The 21,334-nt window shown below is 39.9% G+C and overlaps 1 protein-coding gene across 1 annotated transcript; it reads left to right on the top strand.

The window, feature by feature from the left end:
- The first annotated feature begins 128 nt into the window (after positions 1–128).
- Positions 129–21,097, top strand: BAG1 (BAG cochaperone 1). Its single transcript, XM_074146183.1, has 7 exons — positions 129–240; positions 3,495–3,623; positions 4,515–4,597; positions 5,260–5,373; positions 5,875–5,982; positions 15,336–15,398; positions 17,763–21,097. The coding sequence occupies exons 1-7, from the start codon at positions 198–200 to the stop codon at positions 17,850–17,852; spliced, it is 630 nt and encodes a 209-aa protein (XP_074002284.1). The 5' UTR covers positions 129–197; the 3' UTR covers positions 17,853–21,097.
- The last annotated feature ends 237 nt before the right edge of the window (positions 21,098–21,334 follow it).

Here is a 21,334-nt window from a genome sequence, read left to right on the forward strand (position 1 = left end):
CACGACCCCGCTGGCTCGCACTGTCACCCCCGCCCATGACGTCCTCAGACGTCACCCCTGTGGGAGGCTCTGCCCTCCCGCCCGCCAACGTCACTTCCCCCTACGCCCCTCTCCTGCCCGCCAGAGAGGCGGAAGTGACGCCCTACCGGCGCGCCCCGCGAGGCGCCCGCAGGAAGGTTTCCCTGCGGCGGGGTGAGATGGCGGCGCCCGGAGCCCCCGTTACCGTCACCGTCACTTACAGTAAGAGCCGCCCGAGCGGGGGGGGGTCCCACCTCCAGCCGAGCCGAGCGCGGCCTGCGGCGTCTCCCCCGGCGCCTCTCACCGCCGGGACCGTGCGGGTCGGGCCGCGCGGCCGCCCTTCCCCTGCCGCCCCCGCGCCCCATGGCCGGTAACGGTATCCCGGCGGGGCGGGCCCACGTCTGCCCCTGACGGTAGGGTTGAGGGGGGAAAGGCGCCCGGCGGCGGCGGCCCAGAGCGTTGCGGGGGCTGCGTGACTGCCTTTGGGCGCCCGAGCGGCTGCGGCTGTAGCTCCGCAAAGCCTCGAGGGGACGGAAAATGGCGGGGCCGCGGCCGTCGGCTGGATGGCGGCAGCGTCCCCGGCCTCGTTGGGCCAGCGGTCGGGCCTGTCTCGGCCTCTCGGAGGGCTCGACTCGCCCTCCGCTTAGCCTGGCCTCGGGACTGCCTCCTGCCGTAAGGTTCCGCGCCTCTACTGGCCACATCTCCCCACTGTCTCCCTTAAGCTGATCCAGTAGAAGGGTTAAAAAAAAATAATTAGCTTTTTCCATATCAACAAGATGATCGAACTTGCCTCACGGGGGTAGATCTGCTGTAAGGATGACGGTGGGAGCAGGTGACAAGGCTGTCCTTGCCAGAGAGCACTGAGCAGAGGTCACTTTTTGGATAGCAATCTTCATTTAAATGAAATGTATCACTGAAGTCAGCGCTGTATGTTAAAAGCAGGTTCTACCCGATGAGCTTCCGTCTGGGTTGTTCAATAAGCATGAACATTCACAAGATTGCAACAGAAGGTTGCGGTCTCATCAGTATAGCAGTTGGGTGCTGACCTGATGAAATGGGTTACTCGAAGGCCAGCCGGCATGATTAAGCTTTTTTCCCTTGGGAAGAGAAATAGGAGGAAGGAGAACGTGCTGGAAGGGAGGATGTGGTTAAGTCCGCAAATAAATATAAAAAGTTACCGCAAAGAAGTAAGAATAGCCTGGGCTCCACAGTTCTTAAAAATAAGATGGGAAATACCATGGTTAAATTTTGAAGTGGATATAGGTTGAGGAAGTAGGAGGAATAAGGAGGACAGTAAGGTATGAAATCAGCAAGGTATTCCTCAGCTGATTTTTGTTAACAAAACTTTGGGGTTTATAGATTATTTTTTTTTTAATTATTGAATAATAAATTCTGTTCCTGTTCCTTTTGCACTATGGTGGTGACAGTCTATCCACCTTTAGACCTTATTGTTTATTTCTGCTTGCTCATTTGTGTTTTCAAACTTACATTCTTTTGTGAAAATGTTTCCTTTCTCACCTGGCAGTTTTACATAAGAGCCTTTGGTGACTAACTTTGTGGAATAATCTGTTTGAATCTTCATGATTCATGTGCTTATTGATGCCCTCGGAGAGTTCCATTTGACCTGAGGGGTTTTCATTTGCAAAGATGACAATAACTTAACAATATTAACATATTTATAATTCCAGCATCTTGATGCTTACTGACAGTTGTCCTACCTGAGAATGTTTTTATCTTTCCAGTTGTTTTCTTCTCTAGTAATTACTTTGTCATTAATATATAGCAAATAGAAGGCATCCTTCATCTGGGACTTCAGCTGTCTGATTTATACCTGTGGCTGTCAGGTGCTGGTTTACTGCTTAGCACAAACATTGTTATTAAAGTTATGCATGCATGAGTGAAAGTGGGGAAAGATGGAAATAAGAGTTAAGAAGGAGTGTGTTAGTAGACCCACGTTTCACTTGACAGTCTGCAAGATACTGAATTGTCCTATTTTTAAAATGTAGTTAGGCTGTTTAAAAAAAAAAACAAACAACTTTGGAATTTTGCACTAGTGGTTACTTTACATTAGTATTGTCATTTACTGAAGCCAACTGATAAGCTATAATAGCAGTTCTAACCCATGAGGTATTTTTCATGATGATTTCACTCTGCTGTGAATTTACAGTAAAATTTTTGTTACAATCTGCCCAAAGTGGTACTCATAGTCTGTAATTAAAACTGTGTTTCTATTGCTAGGCTAACTTCAGCTGTCCTCTTCCCCATTTGCTGTTTGTTTGTTTGTTTTCTCTCAACTGCTGATGGGCACAGCCCTTACACAAAGCAGTTGTATGTATCGGAACAGCATTTTGAAATATATTGAGGTCAGGACCTAAATTTTTGGGTTTTTTTGTTTTTGTTTTTTTCCCCAAAAAATTGGGAAGAAGGTCTGTTCGTGGAAAACGCTTGAGGGAGAGTTTGTAAGGTGTGATTTTGAGTTTAAAACCATTCGGAATTAAGAAATGTTGGAGCTTGCAAGTTTTTGAGGCCACAGTGTCAGTTGTCATGTGAGGCTGGGAGGCTGGAACATTTTAAAATCAATGTTTCCAGCACTCTTCTTCATAAAAGATATGTGCACTTTAAATTAATGGCGTAAGAATAGGTTTTTTTCTGGTATTTATTAAGGAGTTCTTTTGTTCTGCAAAGTAAAAAATGCCTGTCTTGCTTTCCCTTGCAGCCAGTGGTGGCTGATTCCTGTGGATGCTTTCAGATTGACAGGCCTTAAGTGTGTGGGGCGCAGGGGGTTATAGAAAGGGTCTATTGCAAAGCAGAGATTAACAGACATACTCCTTTTTTTCTAAGAACTTCCTGCTGTTTGCATGCAAGTAATCTTAGGGAGTCTGAATAGGATGCTCCATAAGTGGAAGGTGACATATAGGCTGAGTTTTCTCAAAGTAGTTAAGGCTGCATTTCAGCAGTATTAGGGGAAGAAATAACTTTTGGACTATGAGAATTCTCTCCGATCGCTGGTGGAGGGGAGACAGGGTGAACATTGCTCACTTGCTTCTCATGTATGAGGAGTAGGGAGCAAAGGAAGTGATAAATTGTCTCAGATTCCCCTAGACTCATGCCATTAAAAGTTCCAACAAGTAGGACATGGAATACATCAGGAAGGTGTGGGCTTTCATGCTTTAGTTTGTGGGATGTCAGGACACCATCTGCACTCTTAAAAAGAGGTGGGGAATAATATTTATCAGGAGCGTTATGCCTGATCAAACTCTGTAGGTTACTAGAACGTAAAACAGAATTTTCAGCTTAGGTAAATCACTCCAAGAGGAAGGAAATGCAATAGAATCCTTTGATTGAAAATTATGATTCTACATGAGAATCGATGATTTGAGGACTTTCTGCATTAATGGTAATAAATATTAGAAATGTATTCTTTGTAATATGTTCTAGGTAACAATGAGTATTACTGTTACTCTGTTTTTTGTTAGGTAACGAAAAACACAGTATTCAGGTTGCTTCTCAACAGGAAGATGGTGAACCTACACTGCAAGACATGGCTGTACTTATTGAACAAGTCACTGGAGTTCCAGTTCCTTTTCAGAAACTGATATACAAAGGTAACTTAGAAATCTGTCAGTTTCTTACAGATGATACCTTTAATCTTCATCACTTTCAGATGTCCATGTTTTGAATGTATTCGCTATCAATACAGACTAGGGGATGAGGTGTTAGAAAGCAGCCCTGAGGAAAGGGACTTGGGGGTGCTGATGGATGAAAAGCTGGACATGAGCTGGCAGTGTGCGCTTGCAGCCCAGAAGGCCAATCGCATCCTGGGCTGCATCAAGAGATGTGTTGCCAGCAGATCCAGAGAAGTGATTCTGCCACTTTACACTGCTCTGGTGAGACCTCACCTGGAGTACTGTGTGCAGGTCTGGAGCCCTCAATATAAGAAGGACATGGACCTGATAGTGGTCATGGTCCAGAGGAGGGCCATGAAAATGATCAGGGGGTTGGAGCACCTCTGCTACGAGGACAGGCTGAGGGAGCTGGGGTTGTTCAGCCTGGAGAAGAGGAGGCTCCGGGGAGACCTAATAGCAACCTTCCAGTACCTGAGGGGGGCCTACAGGAAGGCTGGAGACAGTCTGTTTACAAAGGCCGGCAATGACACAACAAGGGGTAATGGCTTTAAACTGGAAAAAAGCAGATTTAGATTAGACATTAGGAATAAGTTCTTTACCATGAGGGTGGTGGAGCACTGGAATAGGTTGCCAAGGGAGGTGGTTGAGGCCCCTTCCCTGGAGACATTCAAGGTGAGGCTCGACGAGGCCCTGGTCTAGTTGGGGGTGTCCCCGCTGACTGCGGGGGGGGTCGGACTAGATGACCTTTGAAGTTGCCTTCCGGCCCAGATGATTTTATGATTCTATTATTCTATGAATGTCTTCAAAAAGATGTTCTTATGCCACTAACTATATTTTAACTGTTTTTTTCCTTTCTCGTTTCCCGTTTAGGGAAGTCTCTGAAAGAATTGGAACAACCATTGTCAGCACTTGGTGTTAAAAATGGTTGCAAAGTCATGTTGATTGGGAAAAGGGTAAGTGTTGCCTTTGGACCTTTTTTTCTTAAATTATCTTCATTCATGGTTCAGCTGCTGAACACAGAAACAGGTTACAGCATAAACCTAATCTTGTATACCTACCCTCAGAGTTGAATTCAATCTCATGTTGTACTGCAAATAACTCTGTAGTGTGTACGTTTCTGAAATTACATTATTGACTGACTTCTGCCTTACATCATTGACAGACTTCTGCCTAACCTGTTGCTTGTCAGCGCTCATGAACCTTCTGTGCACTGATGACCTTATCTGCTCATCTTATTTTTCTGGGTAAAAAAAAAAAAAAGGTTGTACTGAGTCTGCTGGGTTATTTCTGCTGAAATGACTTGTGGCTGGCTTTGCCAAGTAGAGGAAGAGGTAATATCTCATGATATAAATGCTACCTGTACTTTAAAGATGGTAAGCTAACAAAAAAAAAAAAAGTTTGCACTTTTCCTTTTTCCTTTCCTTTTTCCTAATTTCATTTAATGTGTTTATATACATTGCTGCTTTGACTGTATATGGAAAGTATAACCACAGTGTAGTATGTATTTTGAATCAGCAGAAGCCTTTATGTTTGTATCACCACTGTTGCTGCTTCTTAGCTGCATAGTGTCTCTATTTGTTTCATAGTTGTGAATGTTGTACTTTTGCATACACAGAATAGTCCAGAAGAAGAGGCTGAATTAAAGAAGTTAAAAGATTTGGAGAAGTCAGTGGACCAACTAGCTAATAAGTTAGAGGAAGTTAATAAAGAGTTCACGAGTATCCAGAAGGTATGCCAGTTTTGTATCATTTTATATCTTTGCAAAACAGTTTTGTAGGTATATGTATTTAAAAAAAATACTATTTTGAGTAGTCAGTAATAGGCTGCCCCTCCTAGCTGTCTTAAGGGCCCTGTAGAATTCTTACAGAATTTCAAATTCTATTTAAGAGTTTGCAAAATAGAGACATGGCATGGTTTGGAAAAAGGTAAATATTGTTTCATATTAGATAAATTATATTCTTTAGATCTGAAAAAACATGAAGAGTTCTCTGAAAGTCCAAAGAAGAATGTCTGTTGCTTGTTTGATCTTTTAAGTAAAACTAGCAGATCTTACATTTAGCATTTCAAGGATTGATAGAATACAGGTTGAGATTGGAGTCTCTGTCATACTTGAAACTACAGAAATAGTTAAAGATGTTTTCTGCTTTAGTGGATTGACAGATTCTCTAAGCTGAGTGTTCTGTAGGGTATGGAATAATTTTTTCTTTCCTTCCCTCTTTTTGCTCCTCAGGGATTTTTAGCAAAGAATCTCCAAGCAGAAGCACTAAAACAGCTGGACAAAAGGATAAAAGGAACTGCAGAGCAGTTCATGAAGATCCTGGAACAGATTGATGCCATTGTAAGTGAATAACTGCAGAAGAGGATCAAATCCCAACAGAAACTTACTGTTAAGAATATATCTTTCTTGTAATTTATTGATATTTTAAAATACTAAAAAGAATTATTTTGGTTTTGAAAATTAGTTAATTGGTTTGCTCATTTTTTCTTTAATATCCAGCTCTTGCCACCTCTATGTCTCCAAAAGACTACTTGGCAGCATCTATTTCTAAATGGTGACATTAATGCCTGTGTATGCATCCCCATTCTACAGAAGAGCCTTTTAAGACTACATGAAATGGGTATCCTTTACTCAAGTTTTACCCTTTTAGTTTGTCTTGGCAAACTTTAATGTTAAACTTCATGGTCACAGTAAACGTCTGAAAAAAAAACCCCAGATATAATTTGTATTCTATATCTCAAAGCAACAAGGGGGTCCTGAAGACTGAAGAAATTTCTGGTCAGCCGTATGCGACTGACAGTAGTTTTATTTGAGATGCCTGTATATTGAGGACTGATTTCTTTCTTTGGAATGTACTGGGGTATATCCAAGTGCTTCACAGTCATTAATGGAACATAACCTTACGGCACATTTTCAGAGTATAATATATATATTCCTGTATCATGTACTAGCTGAGAGCTAGGTGACAGTAAGGGACTTGTACAGGTATAAATAGAAGATTGTGGCAACTAGGGTATTTCCTTATTTTCTGTCTCTGTCTGCTGGCCGTTCTCTGTAAACTTCATTATATAATTACGTTGCATATCATGATCATAATATCCTACTCTGAAGGAAAAATGCAGCTTTTCTGTGGTAGTGATGTCTTTGGGTTTACTGCTTTGTACAGTGACCATTTATGTCAGGATTGTTTCAGAAAGATTCCATGCAAATGCTTATAATTCGTGACCCAAATGTAGTTGAGTTGATGGACACTTTGAAAAAAGTTCAGCAGCAGACTAAATCAAAGAGCAGTATTTGAATTGGCCATCATCAAACGCTATACAATATGGTTGTGTCCTAGGAACGGTGGGGAGCCTTGTCTTATTTCCTCCTTTCATATTGTGCACCTTTAATGGTAAACTAGCCATCGCTGTTTGTTATAGCCAACGGTTCTTAAATACTTTTTTTAGTTATATTATGTATTTTAAAGTCGTAAAATTTCTCTTTCCTTTTCTGCCTCATATAGAGGAAAATATTTTGCTGACAATTCTTGAATGCTGTCAGACATACAGACTTTGTATAATTGATTCCCACTTTGAAGTGGCAGATTTACTATGTGTTATCATGAAAGTAGCAATAAGGTGACAACTGTTTCAATTGGATGGCATTTAAGCTTATTTCTGATCCCTTCAATTTCTGATACTAAGTACTATTTAGAAAAAAGTTAGTAATTGCATGCTGGTGTACAGTTCTGGAACTCAGCAAGCAGCCTTGAAAAACCCTTCCACTGCTTTCTAATTAATCCAAACTGAATTTCCCGAGTTTACTTTTGATTCTGGTACTGTTTGCATGGCTTAAACAGAAAGCAGGCTATTATCTATCTCCTTCTCCAAAATACTCTGAATAGTAATGGACAAGGGACTTTGAGGTTTAGTGCAAGATTTTAGAAGACTTACAACCTGGTGACTTCATGTTTAGATTTAGGAAATAATGGAGTCCCCATGCCTCAGTTTTGTCTCTTGTGGAAGTGGAGCAGCCAGAGCTAAACCAAATTACAACTAGTATCTCTTAGTATTTGTAATAGTTGTTTGTTACTTTATTGTATAAGAGCCTATGACATTGATCAATGCCTATAAATACTTAAAGGGTGGGTGTCAAGAGGATGGGTCCAGTCTTTTTTCAGTGGTGCCCAGTGACAGACAAGAAGTAATGGGCACAAACTTGAACATAGGAAGTTCCATCTAAACATGTGGAGGAACTTCTTTACTTTGAGGGTGGTAGAGCACTGGAACAGGCTGCCCAGAGAGGTGGTGGTGTCTGTCTCTGGAGACATTCAAAACCTGCCTGGACGCATTCCTGTGGACCTGCTTTGGCAGAGGGGTTGGACTAGATGATCTCCAGAGGTTCCTTCTGACCCCATATCATTCTGTGATTCTGTGACACTGGCGAGCTTCTTTTTTTTAAAAGCAAGAAACAAGTGAGAATTTTTATTACCAGTGATTGAAGTTATGTTACACATACCAAAGTCCATATTTACTTATTTTAATATACAAAGGTGGGTGTGGCTTCTGTAATGAAAACCAAACTTCTGTGAAGTCTTCAGATTAGATACTTGTAGTTGGGTGCAATCCTTACATAAAATGTGGCTGTTAAGTGTACTGGTATTACACCAGGTCAGATAAACAGGCCACCAACTTCCTGAAGTATTACTTAGCTGTACTGTAGTTGTGCAACATACAGAGGTAGCAACACAGAACGCTAATGAGGTGTGTATATGAACAATAAATAGGTTCCACTGAAGTAAAAAGTGGTAAACAGAAATGCAAAGTAGAACAGCGTAAAGCTTCCAGAAAGTATTTTATCTGTATCTCAGAATTGTTTTATACCGTATTTAGTATTCTTCTTGTTAGCAAAGTAAAAAGCAAGTTCTGACAAATCTCTTGAATGCTATTGACCATATAGATGTGCTATTGATTCAATCAACAGCATGTTAGAAAAAGACAAAGGGAAAAATAAAAGTGACTGAGCGAGCTGTTTTCTAAACTAAGAGAGAAGAATGGATGCATTGGAGAAGTGAAACATGCAGTAAACTCACACTATAGATGTTCCAGTTTCTTTGGCAGAATTGTTGTGAGAGCTCTTTAAAGTGTCTTGACTATCATACCTTGTTTGGACCAATCAAAAACATCTAGCTTGATACAGATTGATAGAACAAGAGGAAACAGCCTCAAGTTGCACTAGGCGAGGTTTAGATTGGATATTAGGAAAAATTTCTTCACCAAAAGGGTTGTCAGTCATTGGAACAGGCTGCCTAGGGAAGTGGTAGAGTCACCATCCTTGGAGGTATTTGAAAGATGCATAGATGTGGTACTGAAGGACATGGTTTAGTGGTAGACTTGGCAGTGCTAGGTTAATGGACTTGATGATCTTAAAGGTCCTTTCCAAACTAAACAATTCTATAATGCTACACAAAATGAGATTTTTATGGTTATAGAGATCTAAGGGTGATGAGGCCTGCATATTGTTTTCTATCTGTTCTAGGGATGTCACCCTCTTGCTGTTAGCAGACAAGCTTATTAATTAGAGGAGCTGAGTTTGGAACTAATACTGCTTTTTACTAGACTCCATGTGTTCAACAACTATGAATGTAAGAGAAGTGATTGAAGAAGGAGAGAAGTAGGTTGGTAGTCATACAGTATTTTGGTGGGGGAGAAAAAATACAGCGTTGTCACTACCAGAGGTGTGAAAGGAAAGTCTTGAAGGGATGCTTTTGGGTAGAGCAGCTGTAACTTAAAACTTTTTAACATTATATGTGTTTGAATAGCTACTGCTTCCACAGCAGGATGGGTGGAGGGATCTTATGAACACCTTAACAAATTTTTTGAATGCTATGACAGAGTCAGACATTCCTGTAAGGCACAGATCTTTGAAGTTTTCTTCAGGAGGGATGCAAATTGAGTCATGTTCAACAGTTGAGGGTTTATGTATGTGCATCACCGGAAATGGCATTTATTTCAGCAGTTCAAGCATTTGGTCCAGGAGTGAACCTGAACTACGCTACTTATTACAAATCTCAGTGAGTAGAACGCAGAAAATCTTTAACTTGATCAATTGGCATAGTCTTTTAAATAACTGAAAGGCTTTTTCAAGAAAAAATGAAAGATTTTCTGAGATCGGTAGGAAAATTTAAATCCACAGTCATGACACTATGTACTTCTTGAAAGCCTGCTCTAATTTACATGAAGTCTGTCACCAGTATTGCAATCTGAGAGGTTTCTTTGTTCTCATGATGATTTCTTATTAATTGGCAGATTTGTAATCTAAAAGGCAATATTGCAGAGAACAGATTGTTCTAACAACTGGAAAAAAAAGCTATCTCTTCTGAAATACCAGTCACTGATTCTGTTTACATAAATGCATGACAAAATAATCTGTCAAATTGCATGTATCAGTATTGAGGACATTGATAACATTACTGATTCAAAATTATGCTCTGGTAGCCAATCCTCCTTTCTTGAGGATTTTTTTAGATTATAATTCTTCTGTAAAACTTACTTTAATTACTGTACTGTTCTGATGAAGCTTTTTTTCACTGTCTCCTTGTCCCTGCTGTACTTGTCATCTGGTAAATCAATACCAAATTAACGTGTTAAGGATTAAAAGAAAAAAATATTCTGAAAAAAAAAAAATCATAGCGCCTGTAACAAACATTTCCCAGGCTTCTGGGAGGTTTTGCCCCTTGCAATAAGATGAGAACTTACTAGTAAACCTTTGAATTTGTCTGGAGAAATAAACATTTGATAAACATTTCTTACTATAATTCTTCAACCTCTTAGCGTGAATCATAAATGTAAAACCAAAGCTTTGGGGGAAATCTTTTCTAAAGCACAAGGAGCATGAAAATACTATCATCCCTCAGCGAGGGTAGAGCACTTAGTTACCACTTCTTCATTCAGAAAACCCGTTGACAAATGCTGCCATCTAATAGCTGCTCTTAAAGAAGGTGCTCAGATGTCTACTTAGATGAAAAAGATTCAGTGTCAACATAATTTGCGTATCGAATTTAACCAATGTATTTAACAGTAAGTTAAAAAAAGTGCAGGGCTGGTAGTCAATAAAAACTAGACACTAAAATACTGTATGTTGTTTTGGATTTTTTAAAAAAGTAAGGAGAAAGCTTCTTGTTAGATGGATGGGATGTCAGAAAAAAATCCTTGTTTGCAACTGATTAGCATTGGTGCCATGTGTAACAGAGTGATTTTTATTTTTTTTAAGCCATTTGATAACAAACCAAAAATGTTTCTAGCTATTTCTCCTAGTGACTGCTAGTGTAGGAGATTGGCACAGAGCATCACCTACAGCTCTGCTCAAGTTCTGTTTGTTTTGGAAGTGCTTCTAATAATGATTTTTAAGCTCATTGCTGCCACAAAATTTTTGTTCTCTTTGGTTACTTCTTATTTCCCAAACCTTAGACCCAGTAGGTAAAAATCTGCTGCCTGAATCCACTTATAGCAGTGTAGTCAATTAATAAACAAAACAAATGCTAGTATGCTAGTCAAATTTATTATTTATGACTATCTAATCAGAACCAAAGTGACATCATTCTTAAAACAGGCAAAGGGAGGTGGTTTTATTGGGAGATCAGTTGGGAGAGGAGAAACAGACTCTCTTATCGTTTCTATTTGGTAAGAAGCAGCGCTCAGGAGGGAAGGATGCTGGGTTCATAGTTAAAAGAACACTCAAGAATAGAGAAGATCAAGAGGCAGGAAAATGCACACGCATTAATTTATTATTGTGTAAATGGTGTTTGGTTTTAAGGATTTCTTTTGTAAAGCATGAGTGTGGTGAGTACAAAAGATGAGTCTTCGAGGATGTAATGTGTGTATCAGCACTGCATCGTGTCAGTGTATCTGCAGGGTGAGAACTCTTGAAGAGATGTGGTTAAGCAACTCTGAATTCGGGGGTGTGGGGTGGGAGATAGCCACTGGTATCAGGCTCTGCTTCTGGATGGATGGGGGGAGGATAAAGAACCTGTGCCCAGGAGTTCTACAAAAGCTGCTGGGGTGAAGATAGCACTGCATCACTTTTGAAAGTTTTAAGACGATACAGACCAAGAACTGAGACTTGAGCAGGGTTCTGTCACAGAGACAGCACAATGCGAAGAGGACACCTGCTATGAAAGTTAGAATATGTTGTGCAGTGGAAAGCCAAATGCTAATCCAGGCTACTGCTCTGCAAGCAATGGTAGCACCAAAATGTAGATTTGGCAAGAGTTTTGCATATGCACTGCTTAGGCTTAAGCTACTCCTTCTTTAATTAAAATGGATTTTAATTAAATATTGAAATGTTATTGTGACTTAAGGTTTATTGCCAGCTTCACCTGTTAAACCCTGAATAGTTGGACAACGTATTCCTGGAGAGGAGACATAAAGCTGACTAAGGTAAAACAGAGAGACTGTGAGATTTAATTTGATGTTAAGATTTGTAAACTTTACTAATTTGATCGCAAAACACCTTTTAAGCAGCTTGGTCTTCCAATTTAGGCCTTCCAATTCCATGCTTCTCCCAGGGGGATTACAAGGTGTGATTTTAAAAAAAAGGAAAAAGCTATGACAGTGTGCAAGCATACATAGGTGTTTTTATGCACAAATGTAATTAAAAACAGCAGTTTTGAAAAATGCTGTCATTAAATAGATACAGTCTGAATATTTTCTCTACACTCAGATTTCAATGTTTCCTCCAGTTACCAAAATCAGTTTTAGAAACAGACTTTGTGTGGGAAGCTCAGCTGGAGTTCCCTATCTGCTGTTGAAAGTTAACTTAGGTCTATCTGCTATTTCAGATTGGTAGGAATACTTGCATAGGCCAGAATTTCTTTCAGCCTGAAATACGTACTCAGCAAAGGGAGATAGGCAGAGTAACTGAGCTAGTGCATAATTTCACTTTTAATTTGATTATTAAGAAATTCCAAGTCATGGAAAACTTCAAGGCATAGAAGAATTTCTGTGACAATGAGATAGCATCTTCATTTTCTGATAAGAGTCAGCCATTAATAATTAGGCCTAACCCATCTTTGTTCTTTCAGGCTATTACATATATGGAGTCAAAATAGTACGCATCAGATACTCTCTTTATGTTAAGTGTTTCTTGTTGTATTTTGTTAATTTTAAAGAGTGAATTGTGTTACTCAAAACCAAGGGAAAATTGGTAACGTTTTCTTGTGTGGTTGCAGGATCCTGTGTCTAAGATCCCTTAGAATACTTCATATAACTTTATAATACCTTTTAAAACTTTTTTGCCCATGTGACAGCTACAAATACTCCAAAGGCCGCCTTTTTTATTTGTGAGCTAGAACTGGTGTTTGAAGAGGATTTATCCACAGCTTTAAACTAACTTCTCAATTGTTTTGTAATGTCTTTGGAGCATTCAGTTTCTGAAAGAAGAGCACGTAATACAGTCTTTCCACAGTGTCTCCTCCTACTGGGAGGAGAGACGTGGGTTTAGCATGCTACAGTGAGCGAGGGCTTATTGCAGTTCACAGTACCAGAAAATACACTTTGTAAGAACAAAGTGGATTCCAGAATGAACAACTGAAAAAAAGCTGTGCTTTGGAAAATGGACGTGTGCAACTTTTAAAAAGGAGTTTTCACTTTAGACAGACTGTTGTTGAGAATGTAGTAACAGCTTATGAACCTATCTTGTGCTATAAATCCAAGGATGTAAGGTGACATTACATAAATGAAGAAACTGACAAGTGTAGAACAGGCTCCTGTAGGAGCACATTGTGCATGACAGATTCCTGTAGTTAACCTGGTACTTTCAAAGCTACTTCTCCTCCTTTTTTTCACAAAATAAGAGGAGTTGGAAAAGATAGATAGGTGATGGAATGTATCTTAGAACAAACTGAAGAGTTGTTTTGGTATTAAGAGGATTAAATCCATTTAAAAAAAACAGACAAACAAAAAACCAACATAACTTTTAGTTTTTAGCTATTTATGTTTGTAAAATAACACTGCACCAGTTTGCATTTGGAAGGGTATCTTCCTTAATCCGCATACTCTTGTGCCTCTGATACTGATGGTCATTTTTCCACCTGAAAGAAGTAAGTCCAGTTTCTGGTTCTCTTTCAGGGGGTGCGGTCTGACAGAAAAGCTCTCTGCAAGGGAGATACCTTTTCTGATCTTGAAGGGAAGTGCTAAAAGTTGTTATGAGTTTTATACAGTTTAACAGCGCTGCTGTTTGGGAAAACTGGTACTGGAGTAACAGAAATGGAAACTGGAACTACAGGAACAGAAGATTCTTTCTCCTACTCATCTTCCAAAAGCAAACTAACAAAATAAACGAAAAAAAACCCCAACTGATCCTGGGAAAAGGTTAATGTAGTTGTTTCCAAGTTTCATACTTTCCTAGGAGATGAGAAGCAGCATTATGCATTCATTTTTCATCTGAGCATAGAAAGAATGAGAGGTATTTTAAACCAGAAATTAACGTGGAGGTAAAATGTAAGAATGTGTCCCAGCTTGCTCGGTTGTGTGCCCATTTTCTCCTCACCCAGAGTGCTAGGAACACGTGCTAAGCCTGTTAATTATTATTTCTTTGTCTGGTATCACTTGCAGTGTGCTAATTACTGCACAAATACTGGAGCAGTGTGATCCCTGAACTTCCTGGAATCTACTGGAATCTTCCTGGAAGCCTGTAGTTTCACTTCCCATGACAGACTGTTTTTCAGTGTGGAGTCTTGTGTATTTTTAACTCCTGTATTTAAGACCATGTATGTTTGGCTGGACACTAAAAGAAAGCAACTTTTTTTTTTTTTTTTTTAATTGTTATCAAAGAATATGTATCTAAACCTTCCAGAGGGGTCTGCATTTTAGCTGAAATAAAACAGAGTAGTACAGAGAAACCTCTATTCTTGGTATGGAGTTAGGGTGGAAAATAAAAAGTATACTATGAGAAACTTCAAGATTTTTACGTTTTCAACAGTGAGAGCATAATGTTTCTAAGAATGTTCACATAAACTTTGTATGATGACAATCATCTGTTGTACCTGTTTCAAAAAAACATCATAAGCCTGAGCACCATTCCCCACCAACACCCCAATTTCACACTGCTCCAAAAGGACAAAGCATATAACATTTGCTAAGATGACATACACGAATATATTGGGTGGTAGGAGTATGGAAAATGATGCAGTTTGAATTAAATTAAAAGCTGTCAGCATGTAACACTTCGCATCTGTTTCGTTCTGTGAGTAGATTGCAGAGAAGATCAGACGTACAGCTTAAACAGACTGGCAATGCCTGCGTTACTGGTGATATGTTCTAATGATGGCGAATGATTGAGTTAATGTGTTTGTAAGAAATTAATTCATCTTACAGTCTCTGAAAAGATCTGAAGTTGAATCTTAGCAGAACAGTTAACATATGCCACAGCAGACAAAAGCAGTATATGCAGTTGTTGCTGTATGTTACTGGAAGACACACAGTAAATTTGCCAGCTCAGTGCTTTGTAATTACCTTGCTGTATTCCAGACTTACTGAACTTATGACTTTTTCTTTTAAATTCTTTCTTGTGTAACCAACCTTTCTGAGCAGGCATGGCATTTTCAGGATGCCTGCTAAGAGCATTCTTTTATACATTTGGTTTTTGCTGTAAGTTTAATATACTAATTTCAAGATTAAGCTGCATCAACTTGTTTGTTTATTTTACTGCAGAATCTGCCAGAGAATTTCAGTGATTGCAAACTGAAAAAGAAGGGGTTGGTGAAAAGGGTTCAGGTAAGTATTTTTATTTTTTTGTTTTCCACTAATGTTGGATACTTGAGTAACAAGAGTTTGTGAAAAAGAGATTTTTAGAGCTTAGATTTTTTTTCAGTGCTTGTTCTTAAGTTGGTATTTCATAGGACCTCCCTTTAAGAGGTATTTAATAGCTTTATAAAGCATTACACGAAAACAGAGGTTTTCATAGTTCATGCTGTTTTCAGATAATGTTTGTAATTTACATTACTGCTTGGCCTTGTGGCTGCCTGATATAAAGTAATTCTGATAACTTGAAAGGAAAACAGGGTGATTCCTGCTTTCCCATATCTTGGTGGGCTGGAATAATGAATGAGGTCTGGGCACAAAGAAGCAGTCAACTGTAACTCCTGCTGGACCTTGCTAGAGGTCTTTGGACCTCTTCTTTCTTTGGAAAATTTAGATTCTATTGCAGTGTACCAGCTTTCTATGAAGAGTCTTTAAAATCTGTACAGAGAAACAGCTTTACTAGGGGTGGGTTTTTTAAATGCTTTGCCATTGTATGACACTTAAAAATTCCTAGGCACTGCTTCCTTAGAGACCTTGAACTGAAGGTTTATTACTAAATACTGGAATTCATCATTCTGCCTTCCCCAAAAGCCAAACTTCCATAAGTGAGTGGTAATGCTGCTCATATTACTGCTTTTATTTGTGTTATGGTAGATGTATTTATTGTGCTTCAGTTACAGGTTAGACTTCTGAAAATTATTTGTGAAAGTACATTGCATTCATATATGGAGTTGAAATGTTTTGTCTTTTATTGTAAACTTATTAAATACTTTCTATAAATGTTTCCCAAATTTTTTAAAATAGCTATCTGTTTTAGAGGAAGCCTTATCAAGTAGTTACCTCATAGTAGAATTGCTATAACTTCAGGGACAAAACCCTTTGGTTGCTGGTGTAGCTGTGTTACACGCTCTGAACATGCCTTTCATTCCATGCGCTTAACCAAAGCAGCAAAAATTTGTAACAGAGGTATAGCTATCACTCTCGTGGCAAGCTACTGGAGCTCCACTCGTGGGTGAAGTTGTTGCAGAAATAAGTGGTGCTTTGTATAGGAACTGCTGTTAAAGCATAAAACAGAGTTTGTTGAGTGGAGATCAGAATTATTGTTGTGCTTTTATAGGCAGAGTGTTCTGCGACTGTAGGTTATAAACCCTTTGAGGACTGCAGAATAATCTAAGGGGTTTCAGGACAGAGCATTCAACAACAATTTGTTTCTCCAGAGCAAGAAAATGATGACAAGTTATGCTCTTAAGTATTCGTGAAAGCAAGAAGGAGCTATTAATTACCTTCTGATGCTGGCAATTGCATATCTTCCAGAATGGGGAGACGTATAAAACACCTGCAGCCAGCAACTGCAGTTGTTACACCATAACTTTTTCATCCCTCAAGTCCTTACAGAAGTGAGTTGATGCTGGCTCAAGGGATTGGTTCAAGACAAACAATTGAAAACTGTGTGATGGTTGAGAAGCATTCACCTGGCACAACAGTCTGCTGCTCTAGAGGGAAAGAAGTTTCTTAATGTCATTTTAATGTAAATAACATTAAATATCTGGTTTGACTATTAAAGTCTAGTGCAGACATAGCAAAACTGAGTGGAAGGCGTGTATAGATAGCGGGAGAGTCTGCTCAGAAACTACGGTGTACTCACGTATATTGCAATTGGCCTGAAAGAATTTATTGGCTTAAAGTGCTGGCACATTGTGCTGTGTACAACACAAGCAAAGTGACAAGCGGCTGCTGGCTCTTAATTGCTGTGTGCAGGTTGCTATACTTGTGAGCACTTGCGGGCAGGTTCTAAGAAAGCTTAAGGCGCTTTGGACTGCCCTTTTTGGAAAGGAGCCTTCTGTCTTTTGAGGCACACCAGCTAATTACTCATTAAGGTGGGGTTCATGCTGCCCTGTAGTCCTGAGAAATAGAAGAGGCTGTGGTGTAATGAAAGCTTGTTCTAGATTTCACTGAATAGGATTGTTGCTCCCACCCTCAGCTACAGAAGTATGTGTTTTAGAGAGGAGTTTAAAAGTCATGTTACAAACTGAAGCACTAACTTGTCAGAACCTTCATGATCCTTGTTGTTCTTTATGAACTTCGGATCAACTCAAAGAACTTCAGCTGCAGGACTGGTGAGGATGGGCAACCACCTTGTTGCCTTATCAGATACCATGCTTCTGTTGGATTCTGGGTAAACAAAATTGTGAAAAAGCTATTACTAAAACTGAACTGGAAAGCGATTGTTGAGTTGGCTTCAAATTCATGATGGAAACTTCAGTTCCTGTTCTTAAGAAGGATCTACAGTTGCTGTAGTTGCATCCCGAATAACATTTGTTTGTTTCTTATTCTCAGGTTTTTCTTGCCCAGTGTGATACCGTTGAAGGAAATATTGGTCAAGAAATGGACAAGCTGCAGTCAAAGAATTTGGCACTGGCAGAATGAGGCATTGCCCTACATAATTAGGAAACATAATTGCTCTATGAGCAAGAAGAAAAGTTTGCTCTTTGTTTTGGAGCACGTATTCAGCCTTTTGGTTTTTTTTTTAAGCCCAGTCTGTTAGACTGGTACTAGTCAATCATTTCTTGCTGGTTGTCATGTTTGCCGCTTGGTTAGACCTATTATTTTGAAAAGAAAATCCTTCCTGAAGAATTACAGAAGTAATCTTTGTGGTGAATTGTTATGTATCTTATGGACATATGTTTAGTTAACTAAATTACAAAGTTTGCAGTGATGGGCAATTTTGTCTGATGTGTCTTTGCATTTATTTACAGCTCAAATCAAAGAAGGTCTATAATCATGTAAGTTCCGTAAGTTGCAATTGTAGGACTTCAGCTTGATTGAAAAAGGCAAACTGAGATGACATCTGTGAAAGTCAAATATTGTAGTAGACAGTTCAGAGCAATAAAAAAAACCCTACACATTTGTATCTACTTAATGTTTGTATGCATTTATAAGTATAAGAAAGCTTAAATATAAGGGAGTCGTACCTATTTTAGCCTTAAATTGTCATAATAAATGGCATGTACTGTAACATGTATGGTACTTAATTTTGAGTGGTGCTTTAAGTTGTTACTGAGCTCCTTGATACAGACATATGTTTTTTACATGGATTTCTGATGTACTGTGGTTTTTATAGATTATTCTTATTTTTTATTGGTTGTGTTCCGTCTTGAGTTATGGTGGGAAATGAAATGAGATTACTCATGCTGCTCGTATACCAAGGGTTCAGTTCAAGTAAGGTATAACTAAGGAGCTACTTTCAAAGGTTTTTTTGTACTTTTTTTCTGATTTCACTGAATTCATGATGCTATATTTAATGGAAAATTGCAGTGATTATTTCTAGTCTGTTAAGGCAGTCAGTGAGTTTTTATAATATGTTACAAAGTGACACAACTTTATTTTAGCAATGCCATGCGACTGAGGATTACGACTGATTCTCGCAGTCAGATATGTGCCATGTTTAGCCTTCTCTGTTAGGTGAAAAATAAGCTTTTGCAGGAGATAGTAACTGTCAGCAGGTGCAGCCGACTTTGCAGTTGTTGGTCAGAGCCCGTAGATAACGTACCTACAGTGGGAGTTGCTTTTTCGCTGATGCTTCTGGTCGGTGGGTCAGTCATATACACAGTGGCTGGTGAAGTGTTGACTGGTAAGGAGCTGGTTTCTGTGGGGGAAGAAAAGCTCCTTCGTCTCAAGTGAGTGAGACTGAGGATGTTTAGAAATGGCCCTTGGGTATAGAGTCTTTATCCATATGTGACTGTTTTAAGATAAAAATAGGAAATGTGTGTAAAAAAAAATGTTAACTTCTAGTAAATTAAAAACCTTAAATAATACCTAAAATACTATTATTTAAGTATTACCTTTGATGTTTGTACTTGGAGGAGCATTTCTTTAGAGAAAAATGCCATTGGATAAATGAAGTGATAGCCCTGCATTAGAAAAGGTCACTTTTATTCTAAAAATGCCTTTTGACCATACCAGGATTTGAGTTGCCATATTTTGTACTGTTAGCCAGTTTCTTCAAGGTTGTATTTTTTCCATATGCAACTCTCTCCTCAGCATCTGTGGAGGATTTTAAGGTCTAAACTCCTAGGAAGCTTGTCTATCATGTTAGGAAATGGTATGTTTGGTAGGACCGTGGATATTTTTTCCTAGGCTACTAAGTCTGGTCATGCTGCATTTTCCCAGCACTTTAAGGTGAGGAGGAAGAAGAGTTAGTTGTAGCCATTTTTGTGAAGCCGTACCTTGCATGGTGCTGCTTCAGGACCAGATTCAGTTGGCTCTTAAACCACCAGCAACACTGTTGCCTAATTCAGAGGATGCAAAAGCATCCACTTTGCTGTGATGGAGAGGATCTTCACCCTCTCAAAAGAAGTCCTCTAATGCATTGAACTTTCACAGGTGCATGTATAATAAGCAGATATCCTTTTGGCCATGAAGAGAGCTGGGGGCTGTGGTCATGGCTAGGACTATGTCCGTTTCTGCTGCTCCTTCCTATTTTTCTCTCTTGGGCAAGAACACTAAGGCTATAGGCAGACATCGTCTTCCCAGGACTCCTGCCCGGAAACTGCTGCTTCTTGAGATGTGCTTGTTGCGAGTACACACTCAGCCTGTCTCAAAGCCAGCTGGAGTAACTTTAAGATGTACCATAGTAGATTTTTTTGATAATCTGGTACTTGGAGGCAGAGAGAGTGATGATGAGCCTCTCCCTCCAGTGCATCTGGATTCAGCAAAGGGTGTGAGTTACCAGGAGTTACCGCTGTGAGGTATCAGAGTGTTTGGTTTCTAGGACAAAAGTATGTGAACCAAGACAAACTTTTGCAGTAAAAAAATTCTTGTCTTCCAAATATAAATATGAGTTGTTTTGTTTTGGAAAACGGATGGTTGTATTTAGAGTTATCCAAGACCTTCCAGAGTGGATTGACTTTTATACTTAGTTTGGAAAGAGAAGCCCTACACTTCATTTTTTCATAATAGCCTTAAATTTCAGTAAAAGCAAACTTCTGTGCTTTCAAAAAGTGAGGCAGAAGGGGAAGGAAGAGGAGATTTTAAATATTCTTCAGAATTTGTAAAGGCAAACATAGATCTCAGTCAAGCTTAAGACACATTCTGGCTGATCCTGTAGCCAAGGTATTCTGTGACGCCTGTTCTGCTGCGGAATCGTTTCCTCACCCCACCCGTCTGCCCTGAGGATGCCAAAAGAGAAGTGACTCCCTCTGGCCTTCGTTGCACTTACCCCATCCTCTTCCTCCGGTCGCCGTGCTGCTCTGGCTGTGTTTCCACACCGGGGGTTTGCCATCCTGGCAAAATGTCTTACCGCAAAGTTTTGTCTTTTGTGAAAATGGAAATGGAATCACACGCTTCCCTGCCCACCCTGTTTCCCTCGGCTCCCTATAAGCTGCCGTGGGAGATGAACTAAACCTGATGTCGAGGGAACCACCCTGGAGCCGTGGGACGGCGTGAAATGGGCTGCTCCTGGCGGCGTCCTCGGTGACACAAGTCCTCCTGAAGGTAATGCTGCTGTCAGCCTGGAGTAACGCTTCCTTGACTTTTTAACGGTCACTCGTGGTTGGGAGTGGAGCACTTGACACCGTGGAATTGGGGCTAGATTTTTTTATTTAGTTAACATATTTTATTGTACTATCGTAAATGGAACGGTAAAAATAAAGTATGGAACGTTCTCTGCTGGCCTTGGTCGTGGTGTGGTTACTAAGTGCTGTAGGCGGGCTGTATTTCGGTGGGGAGAATCCACGCGCTGCGCGGCGGGGTCTGTGCGGGGGGGTGGGATGCGTTTGGGACCGGCTGTGCCGTCCCTCCCCAGGGGCTGCGGGGACTCGGCCTTGAAACATCACCGGTGCTGGATGCCAGCCGAGGCATAAAGAAAAGCTGTTTGGTTTTTATTTAAGAGGACTTTTCAGAGTTGTGTT

This window comes from Numenius arquata, chromosome 4 (genome assembly GCF_964106895.1).
Source record: "Numenius arquata chromosome 4, bNumArq3.hap1.1, whole genome shotgun sequence".
Taxonomy (NCBI): domain Eukaryota; kingdom Metazoa; phylum Chordata; class Aves; order Charadriiformes; family Scolopacidae; genus Numenius; species Numenius arquata.